Source organism: Podarcis raffonei, chromosome 17 (assembly GCF_027172205.1).
Source record: "Podarcis raffonei isolate rPodRaf1 chromosome 17, rPodRaf1.pri, whole genome shotgun sequence".
NCBI classification, from domain to species: Eukaryota; Metazoa; Chordata; class Lepidosauria; order Squamata; family Lacertidae; genus Podarcis; species Podarcis raffonei.
This window is the reverse complement of record NC_070618.1, coordinates 22,729,020-22,741,115: the sequence shown is the minus strand read 5'-3', so window position 1 is coordinate 22,741,115 and position 12,096 is coordinate 22,729,020. Positions and strand designations below refer to the sequence as shown.

At 44.5% G+C, this 12,096-nt stretch overlaps 1 protein-coding gene across 1 annotated transcript in view; it reads left to right on the top strand.

Annotated features, from left to right (window-relative positions):
- The window catches only part of MUSK (muscle associated receptor tyrosine kinase), a 59,253-nt gene that overhangs the window by 35,810 nt on the left and 11,347 nt on the right, over nucleotides 1–12,096 (top strand). The window contains exons 9-13 of the mRNA XM_053370805.1: nucleotides 3,284–3,547; nucleotides 6,243–6,418; nucleotides 9,160–9,183; nucleotides 10,722–10,810; nucleotides 11,156–11,315. Of these exons, the coding sequence (XP_053226780.1) occupies nucleotides 3,284–3,547; nucleotides 6,243–6,418; nucleotides 9,160–9,183; nucleotides 10,722–10,810; nucleotides 11,156–11,315 (713 nt within the window). The remainder of the gene's footprint in view (nucleotides 1–3,283; nucleotides 3,548–6,242; nucleotides 6,419–9,159; nucleotides 9,184–10,721; nucleotides 10,811–11,155; nucleotides 11,316–12,096) is intronic.

Sequence of the window (12,096 nt, the reverse complement as noted above, 5' to 3'; positions counted from 1 at the left end):
CCAAAATAAACTAATTATGCATCTCTTACCTTTTTTAAAAAAATCCAGTTTTGTAATTGCTGCCCTAAAACTGATAGAACAAAAGCAAATAATTCATGGAAAAGCCTTCAGGATGAATCATTTTTCTAATCTTCTGAAACCATGTCATTTGCTTAACTGAACTTGATTGGATCTGTTCCATTAAACAAACATTTGGGAGCATGTCTTCAGGAATTTTCAGTTACATAAACCAACAGTTGAAAAAACTATTGAGTACACACTTTGTTCTGCCTGAAATATGCTGACTTGAAGCCTTAAATAAAACCCAAGACATGCTCTTCAGAATACTTAGGATGGTTGTAAAGATCTTATTCTGAAAAGATTCAAAGTTGATAGATCCATGTTGTTTTACCAGCACACCATTCTTGTTGGCATTTAAAATTTAGGCGACATATTGATACAATGATTTTTTATATTATTATTAAACCACACTTCTATAACAGAACAAGGTACTACAGTGTAAAAGGGATGTTCAAAACCAGGCAGAGACATCAGTAAAATTAATTCAATGAATGCAAGCGCTGCAGTTGTGTGCATGTATCATTCATGAAAAGGGACTGAGCTACACACAGGAGAAACATTAATCTTGGCTCGTCTGCTATGTCCACGGGGACATTGCACTGCTATCAGGTTACTGTCGTGATGAATCACTTCCTTTTCTGCAAACACGAGCAAAATTTTTTAATCCAACCCTGATCGTATCCCAGAAGAAATGGAGTCAAGGGAGAAAGTTGCAACCTTGGTATGGAATGCTGAAAAAGAGAGAGGGAGAAAAAGAAATCTGTCCCTACAGATGGAAAGCATATTTACACATATTGAGTGCTGGGGAAACTTTGAGTCATCTTGTCAATGGCAGGCAGCTCACATGCTTCAAGCTAATAAGTTGGTGATGGAAGTCAGCCGAGGGAAGGAAATATTTTAACAGAGGTGCAGATAGCTCCTTTGGCATTTCCTAATAATAATAATAATAATAATAATAATAATAATAATAATAATTTATTTATACCCTGCCCATCTGGCTGGGCTTCCCCAGCCACTCTGGTCGGCATCCAACAAATATTAAAATACAGTAATGCATCAAACATTAAAAGCTTCGCTAAACTGGGCTGCCTTCAAATCTCTTCTAAAAGTCTGGTACAGTGGTACCTCGGGTTAAGAACTTAATTTGTTCTGGAGGTCTGTTCTTAACCTGAAACTGTTCTTAACCTGAAGACCACTTTAGCTAATGGGGCCTCCCACTGCCGCCGCACTGCCAGAGCACGATTTCTGCTCTTATCCTGAAGCAAAGTTCTTAACCCGAGGTACTATTTCTGGGTTAACTGAATCTGTAACCTGAAGCGTCTGTAACCCGAGGTACCACAGTAGTTGTTTTTCTCTTTGACATCTGCTGGGAGGGCGTTCCACAGGGCAGGCGCCACTACCGGGAAGGCCTGGTTCCCTGTAACTTGGCTTCTCACAGTGAGGGAACCGCCAGAAGGCCCTCAGCGCTGGACCTCAGTGTCTGGGCAGAATGATCGGGGTCAAGACAGAATGAACAGCAATCATGCTTCTAGTTAGGTATGATCCTCCTGGCTTTTCTTTCATGTTGAGTTGGCGAGGCAATGAAGAGACCCATCTTTGAATTTCCATCTTCAACACTCCCTTGCTCTATAACCGGTTAGGCTTCAGAATGCCTTTTCTCTTCCTCTTTGTCTTAGAAACAGCCTCTCCCATTAGCCTTCACACATACAGGTAACATGCAGAGAGTGGAAGGGGCTTACCTGTGCTGGCCCCGCCCACTCCCAAAATCACTGTCCTTGCTGGCTTCACCATCAGCAATAAAATAAAATAAAATGTTCCGAAGATAGAGGTAAAAACGTAACCATAGAAAATACATTTGGGGGGTTTACATCAATAATCAAATAATAGATCTTATTCTAATTGCCCCTGCTAAAAACTTTGCAGTTTTTGCTGTCACCTGATCATCTTGATCTGCCAAGAGAAAGGACACCGTAACAGTGGTTGAGCAACCCAGCATGGACCACAGTAGAGGGGTAATAGCCTCACTCCTCAAATCTTTATAAAGACTGCAAGCCAGAAGGACATTAGCCACAGACTCAGTACTGCCAGCTCCACAGGGACATAACCGTTTTTCCAGTGGAATTTTTTGAAATTCCCTCAAGTACAGCCGAAGGCAGAATATTCAATCTTGCAAAAGTGAAAACGCGTCTGTATTTTGGAATTGTTAAATATTGCAAATAGGGCGCCAAAGTGTCAAAATGACTAGGTGGAAAATAATCATACCATGGACAAAATTTCCTTATTGTGGCCAGATTATTCTGTCACTCGATATCATAGACATAGGCTCTGTCTGGTTAAATTATTTGCTTTACGGAAGCCCAGTGTTAATAACTGTTGTGGTGATAAACCAGAAAAGTAAAGCTTTCGGCTGACAATTTTAGTCCAAGTGCTCTCATGACAATCTTGCAATACTAAGGGTGGTAGGCCAGTGGGGTTTAAATTTAGGCGAAGCCAATAATTAAATGTCCTACGCCAAGTCTGTAATTCAACAGAGGTGAGATTAGTCTCCAAGTGCAAGAAAGCATTTAGAATGGAACAGAAGCATCTGGATGGAACAGGGAAAAATTGCCTTAGGAACTTAGACTAAACCCATGAGACCAGGATTTAATTTCCTTCCTCAGGGCCTGTAAGACAGTGCTATTCTGCCTGGCTTTCAATTTTGATTTAGCCTGATCTTTTATTCCCCTTCCTTCCCTTCCCTCCCCTCCCCTTTTTATGAAGATTACCCGCTCTGGGATCCCACAGCTAATTCTCCCCTGGTCTCCTCACTGGCCCAAATAGGACTAATTTAGCCAGCTAGCCCTGGTGATCATCTACTATTTATTGGATGGATTTTCCCCCTAATTGATTTTTGAATTCTGAATTTATTGTTATTCACGTTTTATACTGTATTTTGTTGTTGTTGCATCAATTAAGTGTTTTAAAGTTGTTGTTAGCCGCCCTGGGCCCGGTTTTCTGAACTGGGAAGGGTGGGGTATAATATTAAAAAATATTATTATTTATTATTAAACAGCTTCTGTAGATCCAAAGGGAATGCCTGCCCAGATCTGAGCCCCATATAATAACTGTTCTAGGGGTTTAGCTTTAAACACTTCAAATGCTGATGGTATAGTCTGCAGATTTTTCTGCACGATTTGTCAACACTCAGAAATCCCCCCGTGTGTGTTTTTCTCTTCCCCATCAGACTCTACAAGGGTGATACAGGCTACTGCAGCACATACAGAGGAGAGGTGTGTAGCTCTCTGTTGGCCAAGGACGCCTTTGTTTTCTTCAACGCCTCCTATGGAGACCCAGAGGAGACCCAAGAACTGCTTGTCCGCACAGCGTGGGCTGAGTTGAAAACAGTGAGTCCTTTTTGCCGCCCAGCCGCTGAGTCCCTGCTGTGTCATTACATCTTCCAGGAGTGCAATCCCTCCAGGATCGGAGCTGCTCCAAAACCTGTTTGCAGGTAACACAAGTGAGCAAAACAAACAAACCTGATCCTCATCCCGCCCCCCACAATTTCACCACATCCTGCAGGAAAGGGTAGGGTACGCATGGAGAAATACAAAGAAAAATGTCGTATTTTTGGAATTACATTCCAGATTATATTTTGGAATTCCAATTATATTTTTCCCCAATGCGAGTTGGGGAAAATTTCCCCCCTCAAATATGAGTTGCTTTGAAATCAGATTATTTATTAATTGGCTATTGGCATTCACGATGACTGCTGTGTATAAATATTGCTGATTGTGCCTAAGTAGATGTGGAACAGGAAGTTAAGTTTAAATCATTAGTACCATCCATTATTGGAGACAAATTGCAGACGTTGTATGCTAGACATTCCTGAGTGTTTGGCAAGGCTTGGCTTGGTGTTTGTTTCATTCCCACCACCCACCACCCCTGACTGGAATGCTGCAAGTATCCTCAGCTAATTAGGGGATCAGTCCCAACGAACCGCATTGGGTTACTTTGGTCATTATTCCAGATCAAATGCGCATTTCATGACTGCATTTATGATGGCATTGATCCAAAGTGTCATTTCAGGTGTGCTCAAAAGGTCGAATCTGCTCTGTGGCATTTCTAGCTACTTTCCTCTGGGCCTCCCCGTCCACAACTGCTGTCATGTCATATCACAGACTGCTTTTGCCAGTCCCCAGGGGTTCCCAAAGCTATTTGCTATTCAGGAACCATCCCGAAGCGAGAGCCTTGCTGGGCATGCCGTACTTGGAACCAATCAGAGAGCTCCTTGGATCCCAGCCAGCAAACCCTTTCATCCAATGAATATATGCATTGACTCATAGGTCATTCTGAAAACGTTAAGCCTTCCCAAATCCATCCTAAAGCAGGGCTTTCTCCCCAGAGGCTTGCATGGGGCTGACCAGCCGCCGCTACCACCACCTGTTACTTCAAGTGAGAAGTGTGGCTTTGTGTTTTGTTTATAAGAGCATTTATCGGGTCATTTTTAGATGTGACCTCCAATAAATAAATAAACAGTCCTGTGCAATTCATTCTTTCCATATGACTCTGATTTCCCCACATAAAATGGGCAACCAGCAAGCCCATGTTTTCATAGGAAAGCAATGAAACCTGCCAGTGCTCCTTGCTATCGATGGAATACAACCTATATTCTTTCGTTGTTGTTAGTCAATGATTGGTGCATAGCTATTGCCTGGTAGGGAGCTAGTCGCTAGCATGTAGTGAGGAACCAGAAGCTGTTCTCTTGGATGAACTTCCTGAGTCATAACAGCCATGGGGCTTGTACCTGACTGTTTGCTATAAAGTGGGGATGGGATGGGTTGGGAGAGTGGGAAAGGAGGGAGTAAGTTGAGTAAATCCAGATATGGGCTCTTCCATACTGTTCCATAGTGACTACCCATGGAGGACTGGTTCACTTGCTACTTTCAACCATGGTTAACATCTAGCCATGGTTGGCTTCCGGTTCCTGTCTGCCTTAATAGAGGCACCTCCCACGACAGCGGGAGATCATTGGCAAAGAAAAAACAAGGATGATTGAGGGTAATTATCCTTGCAAATTCCCCCCAGGGACAGGGGGGATGGGCGGTTCGTCTCAGTACCTGGCTCTCGCTCTGGCATGGAATGCGAGAGGCAGGGAGGCACTGAGTGCAAAAGGATTTCACCTGCCGATAACCCCCCAACTCTGCCATTAAGAAGCCGAGTTTCTTCTGTTAATTAGAGATTAATTTAGCCATGGTTTAACATGAAGGATGCTGGTGCATTCAGCTGAAAAATCCCTGCTTCACTCCTTCACTGACCCAAACCTGGGTTGGCGGTTTGTGACTTTCCAAACAAAATCGCGAGTAATAGCCAAGGTTTGTTGTAGCCTAACGCTCATGGTTTGTTGCTGGCAATAAACCCGAAAGCTGGGTTTGGACCAAGTGACATCCCGATGCTTCTGGTTTGCTGCTCCCAGTTCATCAGGACCAAGAACACAGAGGGGACTTTTGAGCAGTGCTCACCAGCCTGCTCATTCTCATTTATAATTTCTCATGTCAACATGCTAGAGACTGTTCTGGAAACCAGATGGTCTCAACCAAAGCCACACTGTCTCTCCCACTCCCTCTGCTTTAGCCAGATACTTTCTCAGGGACTGTCTAAACGGGCTTTGTTTTTGAACTTTTTTAAAAAAATGTCAAACCAGAATTTCAGGAAAAACACCAGTGTGTTCTGTGCTACTGCCATGCCTTATCCTGAGAATGGAATTTTAATTTCTTTAAAGAAGGAAGTCCTATGTGAATATGCTTGCAAAATCACAGGACAAAACCTGTTAAACTTACTTGGGAGAGAAAGAGAAAGAAGCGCAGAAAACCAAGGAAATATTCAAACTATATTCTTGTCTGATCTGTGGAGAGGGCCTGGTGGCGTCAAATGCTTCTGGTAACATTTCAATGACACATAGAGTACCCGAATGCATCGCATGCCAGAAGCAACTTCCATTGAAATCAATGGTAAAAGAGTAGGGCAATGGCAGTGTCTGGCCAGATACTTAGCTAGCATTAAAAAAATCAGAATCAATGTAATCTGTACTGATTTACGCCACATGACGACTTTCTTGTATGCTGCTGGCTGTCCATAGTTAGGGTAATATTGTCGCCGTCACATCATTGACTGTGCATTCTGCTGTTGTTTGTGAAACACTCTAGAGAGCACTGTCTTGCTGTAAAGGATCTCTACTGCTTTAAAGAATGGCTTTCGATGGAAGAAAATGCCCGCAAAGGAATCTATAAGCCTGGATTGATGTTGCTTACCCTTCCCAAGTGCAACAGTCTCCCCAGCATACAGCAGGACCCCAATACTTGCACGAGGATCCCACAGTTTGGTAAGCAGTTCAATATGCAGCCTGTTGCGTGGCGAGTTCCCGCCTCCCCCCTCAGAAATAAAGACACGAGACACAAGAATTCGAGTTAATGGGTCAAATTAGGCCACAACTTTATTGATTACAGGAATTGAGTGGTATTGGCTTAGGCATTGGTCCTAACAACTAACCGGCTTCAGCCTGCTTGCTTGAAGACCGGTAAGGGTTAACCACCACTAGGGGGAGTCCCGCTGATGCACGTCAACTAGGACCTCCCCTGGGGTTACCGCTCGGGGGTGTGCCATGGGCCCACACCTCCATAGGCTTAGGACAAGGCCACGCCCCCCGGAATCCTTTACCGCACTACCCTTTTGTTTTGGGAGAAGGTGATGGCGCTTCCTTCCCCCCCTCATCTGCATAACAATACCCCTACCAATGCCTAACCGCCAATACAGGAGTTGTGACGGGTTGCTACGAGGTAGGCGAAAACCAAGTGGCTGGTGCCAAATGGAAATCCATTTGCCAAATGGAAAAATTCCTACCAGGCCCCTTGACGGCGACCAACTGAAGTCCATAGCAACGTCAGAGAGCCTAGCCTAATGGGTGGGAGGGGAGGGAAAACCTGGACAGCTGCAGCGCGGGAAAGAGGGAGACCCTCAGCCACGCCAGACCTAAGTACAGCAAGGCCACGCCCCCCAGGCCAGCCGATTGGCCGGCCCAGGGATGACGCGTCCGAGGATTCCCTGGTATCGTGGGGGCTGAAGCCAGCCCCCGCGAGTGTGGGGAGGAGCGTGAAGGCCGCGACCCCACCTCCTCCCTAGCTCGGAAGTGGCTTTGTCTCAACAAATTTATGTGGTGTAAACTTTATATTTTTTTTCCCCCTGAAGTTTTCCTCCCCCTGAAATTTCACACAAACATTTCAATACATAATAAAAACTTTTTTTTTACTTCCCCTTTCTCATCGTGTTTTAATATATGCCTTCTATCTATTAAACCTTAACAAATTTCCTATCATCTTCAATCCCTTTTGTTGCTCATAGTTCAAATCCTGCTCGCTTGTTCATCATATAATAATATTTCTTTAAATAATCCGAAAAGGGTTTCCATTCTTCCACAAAACCTTCGCCATTAGGTTCTCTTATTTTAGCAGCTAACTTTGCCAGTTCTGCATAATCCTTTGACTTGCTTGTCCAGTCTTCTTTAGTGGGTATTTCTGTTTCTTTCCATTTTTGTGCGTAGAGATTCTCCTTCCTGCACTTGTAACATACATAAACAGCTTAATCATCTTTTGGGGAACTTCTCTCCCTATAATCCCCCCCCCCAAAAAAAACTTCAGGATAGTTGTTGTTGTTTACCTCATCATATATAATCTCCTGCGATGTCCTTGTTTTCTTACAAGTCCACCACATATGAAAATAGGATCCATCTATCTGGATGACAAAGGAGATGGTGTTGGACTTTCGGAGGAAGAGAGGGGAACTTGCTCTGTTGTATATCGGGGGGCTGTGTGGAGACAGTCTCTTCCTTTAAATTTCTGGGAGTTTACCTTAGTGAGGGCCTCATTTGGAGAAACAATATAACTCAGGTGGTCAGAAAGGCCCAACAGAGACTCCATTTCCTCAAGGTCTTGTGAAAGAACAATGTTAAACAACAACTGATGACCTCTTTCTACCGGTCCACAACAGAAAGTGTTCTCTCATATTGTATCACAGTGTGGTATGCTGGCCTGACAGCCACGGACAGAAAGTCTCTACAGAGGGTGGTGAACACAGCACATGATCTCATGGGCTGTCCCTTGACATCACAAGGGATCGTTGCCTTAGGAGAGCGAGAAAAATTCTCAGGGACGATTCACACCCTAGCCAGCACTTCTTTAATCTTCTACCCTTGGGCAGGAGATATAGAAGTATAATCAGTCGTACCAAAAGGCTAAAAAACAGTTTCTTTCCGTGGGCTGTTAGGCTGCTGAACGGAAAATAATATAGTGCAACTGACTTTCGGGGTTGGTGTGTTTTCGACAAGCACACAGGGTGCAATGAGATTGTTTTCTGGGTGGGGAGGCTCAATTAATTTCATTGTACACAGGTTGTACATTGATAATAAAGGTATTATTATTATTATTATTATTATTATTATTATTATACTTCCAGCAGTTATTAGGAACCCCCTTATACCTTTTAGCTAATTTATTAGGTGTTCATGGGGTGTAAACTTTAAACTGAAGATAAATGCTGCAAGCCCTCTAGGGTTGCTATCTTAGCTATCGTCCTGGAGAGCTTGCCTGGCCTTCCTTCCCAGTTTGCTTTGGGAAGCAAGACTCTACTTTTGCTCCAGAGCAGGCAGGAAGCGCAGGAGTGTCAGGATCTCAATGCCTTTATAAAAGCATTGCTTGCTAACTCTTCTGGGCCAGGAACCTGTCACAACTAGCTCTGCTCCGCCGTCCTGTGAAATAAGCTAAATTTCAGCATGTAGCATGTGAACATGTTTGAACCACCTTTAATCTAGGGGCTCTGTGACCCTTAGCAACAGCTTGACACACAGAAAGCAGAAAATATTCATGACATGGAAATGTACATCAGTTTTTGCAAATGTCTTCAGCCTTAGCTGAAGGCACAGCTGTAGCAAGTGGCTGAAAACTGCTGAAATTGGCAACCCTCTAATCAGAGCATGGGGGGGAGGGACAGTGCTAACACCACCAGAGAGCGACATTTCAAAATCTTTCTGATGCAAATTGATGACATCTTTGTGTCTTTTTCCTTCCTCAGAGCTTAAAAAGGAGGATATAACAAGTGAGTGGCTCTCTTTGGAATCTGCGCTTTACCGGAAATGTTTTGTGGTTGTTGCTGTTCTTTTAATTTATCAGATTTTCTGCAGTAACGGTAAATCGGGATGAAACAGGACAATAACAGGGGAATGGCGTTTTGATGATGATGTGGTACAAAAAAAATGCAAGCCTCGACAGTGCCAAGCACTTTATAAGCTGCTTTGTGGAAGCACCCAGCGTTGCACTAATATAATAAGAATTATTATATAGCTTGGTGTTTTGTTATATTCATATTTATTAAATTTGTGTACCACCCTATACCCACAGATTGCATATGACTGTAGGGCATTAAATTTGATTCCATGCCAGCAGTCATGTTTCTGTGCTATATTTTTGGATGCGGTCGAAGACTTAAAGGGTGATAAGAAGGCTGCTGAAATGGGTATCACGGCATTTAGAGTGGGCAGGGGAACAGAACATACCGTAAGCAGAGCTTTGCTGGATCAGGCCAAAGGTTCATGTAGACCATCTTCTCACAGTGGCCAACCTTGTGCCTGTGGGAACCCTGCGAGCAGGAGCTGAATACTAAAGCACTCACCTTTACCAGACTCATGCTGACATTTCCCGACTCGGCTACTCCTAAAAAGCTCCTGAAATATAGGGCCCTCTTACAGGGCTGTGGGTTAAACCACAGAGCCTAGGACTTGCCGATCAGAAGGTCAGCGGTTCAAATCCCCGCGACTGGGTGAGTTCCCGTTGCACGGTCCCTGCTCCTGCCAACCTAGCAGTTCGAAAGCACGTCAAAGTGCAAGTAGATAAATAGGTATCGCTCAGGCAGGAAGGTAAACGGTGTTTCCGTGCGCTGCTCTGGTTCACCAGAAGCGGCTTAGTCATGCTGGCCACATGACCCGGAAGCTGTACGCTGGCTCCCTTGTCCAATAAAGCGAGATGAGCGCCGCAACCCCAGAGTCGGTCACGACTGGACCTAATGGTCAGGGGTCCCTTTACCTTTACCTTACAGGACTATAATATTGAGTTGAGGCGAGTTTTTAAAGACACAGAACGAAAACAACTACTGCCAAATTTGTCGTATTGCCGGACTGACCCCGGGCAATCAATGTCCTCTTTGTCAGAGGGCCCTTGCCCTAGGCCCGTGGTCCATTCGGCAGGGCCGTTAAGGATGGATACGCGTGGTGCACCCAGCCATAACACTCCCTCCGAGTGGAAAACCTTAGAGCAAAAAGGCCAGCTACATAAAGAATGCCAGCCCAATCTAGATAAGTCAAAGACAGGACACTCCAGTAGCCCCTTGGCTGATCTCGAAATTCACCATCCATTACCCCGGCTGGAACCCCATCAGCCATCGCCAAGTGACGCTCCTCCCAAGGGAAATGTGACACACCTTGACCTGTGATTTCCAGTGACTGGTAAAAGGACATTCTAAGAGGTTCGGCCCAGCTGTTGTTCGTCAGGAGGGCATTGAGATAGGGGCAAGCCTTCTGTTCAGCCCAGTGGGATGTGGCACCTTGCTTTACGATTCCGTTTTCCTCTGTTTCTCTTCAGCAACTTGTTACAAAGGCAATGGGTTAACCTATGAGGGTCCTGTCAATGTCACCACCTCTGGGATTCCCTGTCAGAAGTGGAATGAACAGGTAAGAAGGTTTATTTGAAGCTGGAGGGCGGTGATGGTTTAAAGCAGATGAGGCAGGGATTTGTCCAGTTGGAACTCATCAGAGCTCACCAGTTCTGGCATCTGTCAAGTGGACGCCATTATAAGAGAACAAGGAAGGCGTTCATGGTGAGTTCTGGCACCTCTTTTTCTAGAAAAACAGCACTGACTTGAGGTATACCTGGGAGCCAGTGGTACAAATCACTTCCATGGAAGCAGGTCCCATCACCAACCAGTCCGTCAGACGTTTAATTATTGTTTTTCAAGATGCCAACAGAATTTAACACACTCTGATAAAGCATTCGTTTTCATTATTCCTTGTCACCAGGTACCCCATTCACACCGGAAAACCCCTCTAGCTTTCCCGGAGTTGTCCAATGCAGAAAACTATTGCCGCAATCCAGGGGGTGAAAATGCACAGCCCTGGTGTTACACGAGGGACTCATCTGTGAAATGGGAATACTGCAACGTGCCTCATTGTGGAGATGGTGAGAAACCATAATGTACAGTTTATAGCAAAAGGTGCTGCTTGGGTGTTGATCTTATTACGCGTTGGCTCTAGTCTAGTCGTTTTCATTTCATTTTATTTATTGAAATGCATTTCTGAACCACTTAATGTTGAGAAATCTTTAAACCGTTAGCCCCGGAAGCTGCAGATGCGTTACTTCAGAATGTTTAGCGCTGCATTTTTTATTTATTTTTTACAATATGTGGTGCATCCAGTTTTAGCTGGCTTGTTTTGAATCAATAAATTGTGCTGAGAGATGTGGCAGGCATGCCGTAGATCTGAGCTGCGTAGCGCTATTGATAGCTTTGAGCCAGTCTGCCAGATATCGGAATGCAGAACCACGAATCTATCTCCCCGTCTATTTCTGATGTTGAGGCTGTCAGCACCGTTACTCATGTCGCCAAAATTGCACCACCTGCATGCACACTCTGGAGCCCTCAGCAGGCTTAGGGGAACTCCAGAGTTTGCAGAAGTACAGAAAATCTATAAGAGGGCAAATACCTAAGTGGGGGAGAACCCCCAAAACAGCCCAGTGAGCATTCAGTGTGCTCAGTGATCATGGAATGTTGACTGACTCAGTGACCCTCGTGGTCCCTTCTAACTCTACAATTTTATGATTCTATGACAGCTGCAGCTGGAAAACTGATGGGTTTTAGTTTTGTTTTTTTAAGAATGGAATGGTGTGTAGTTTCTGGGACCCTGAACATTAACATTTACACACTGCAACATTTCAGTTTGCAAGAAAAGATACCGTAAAGGAC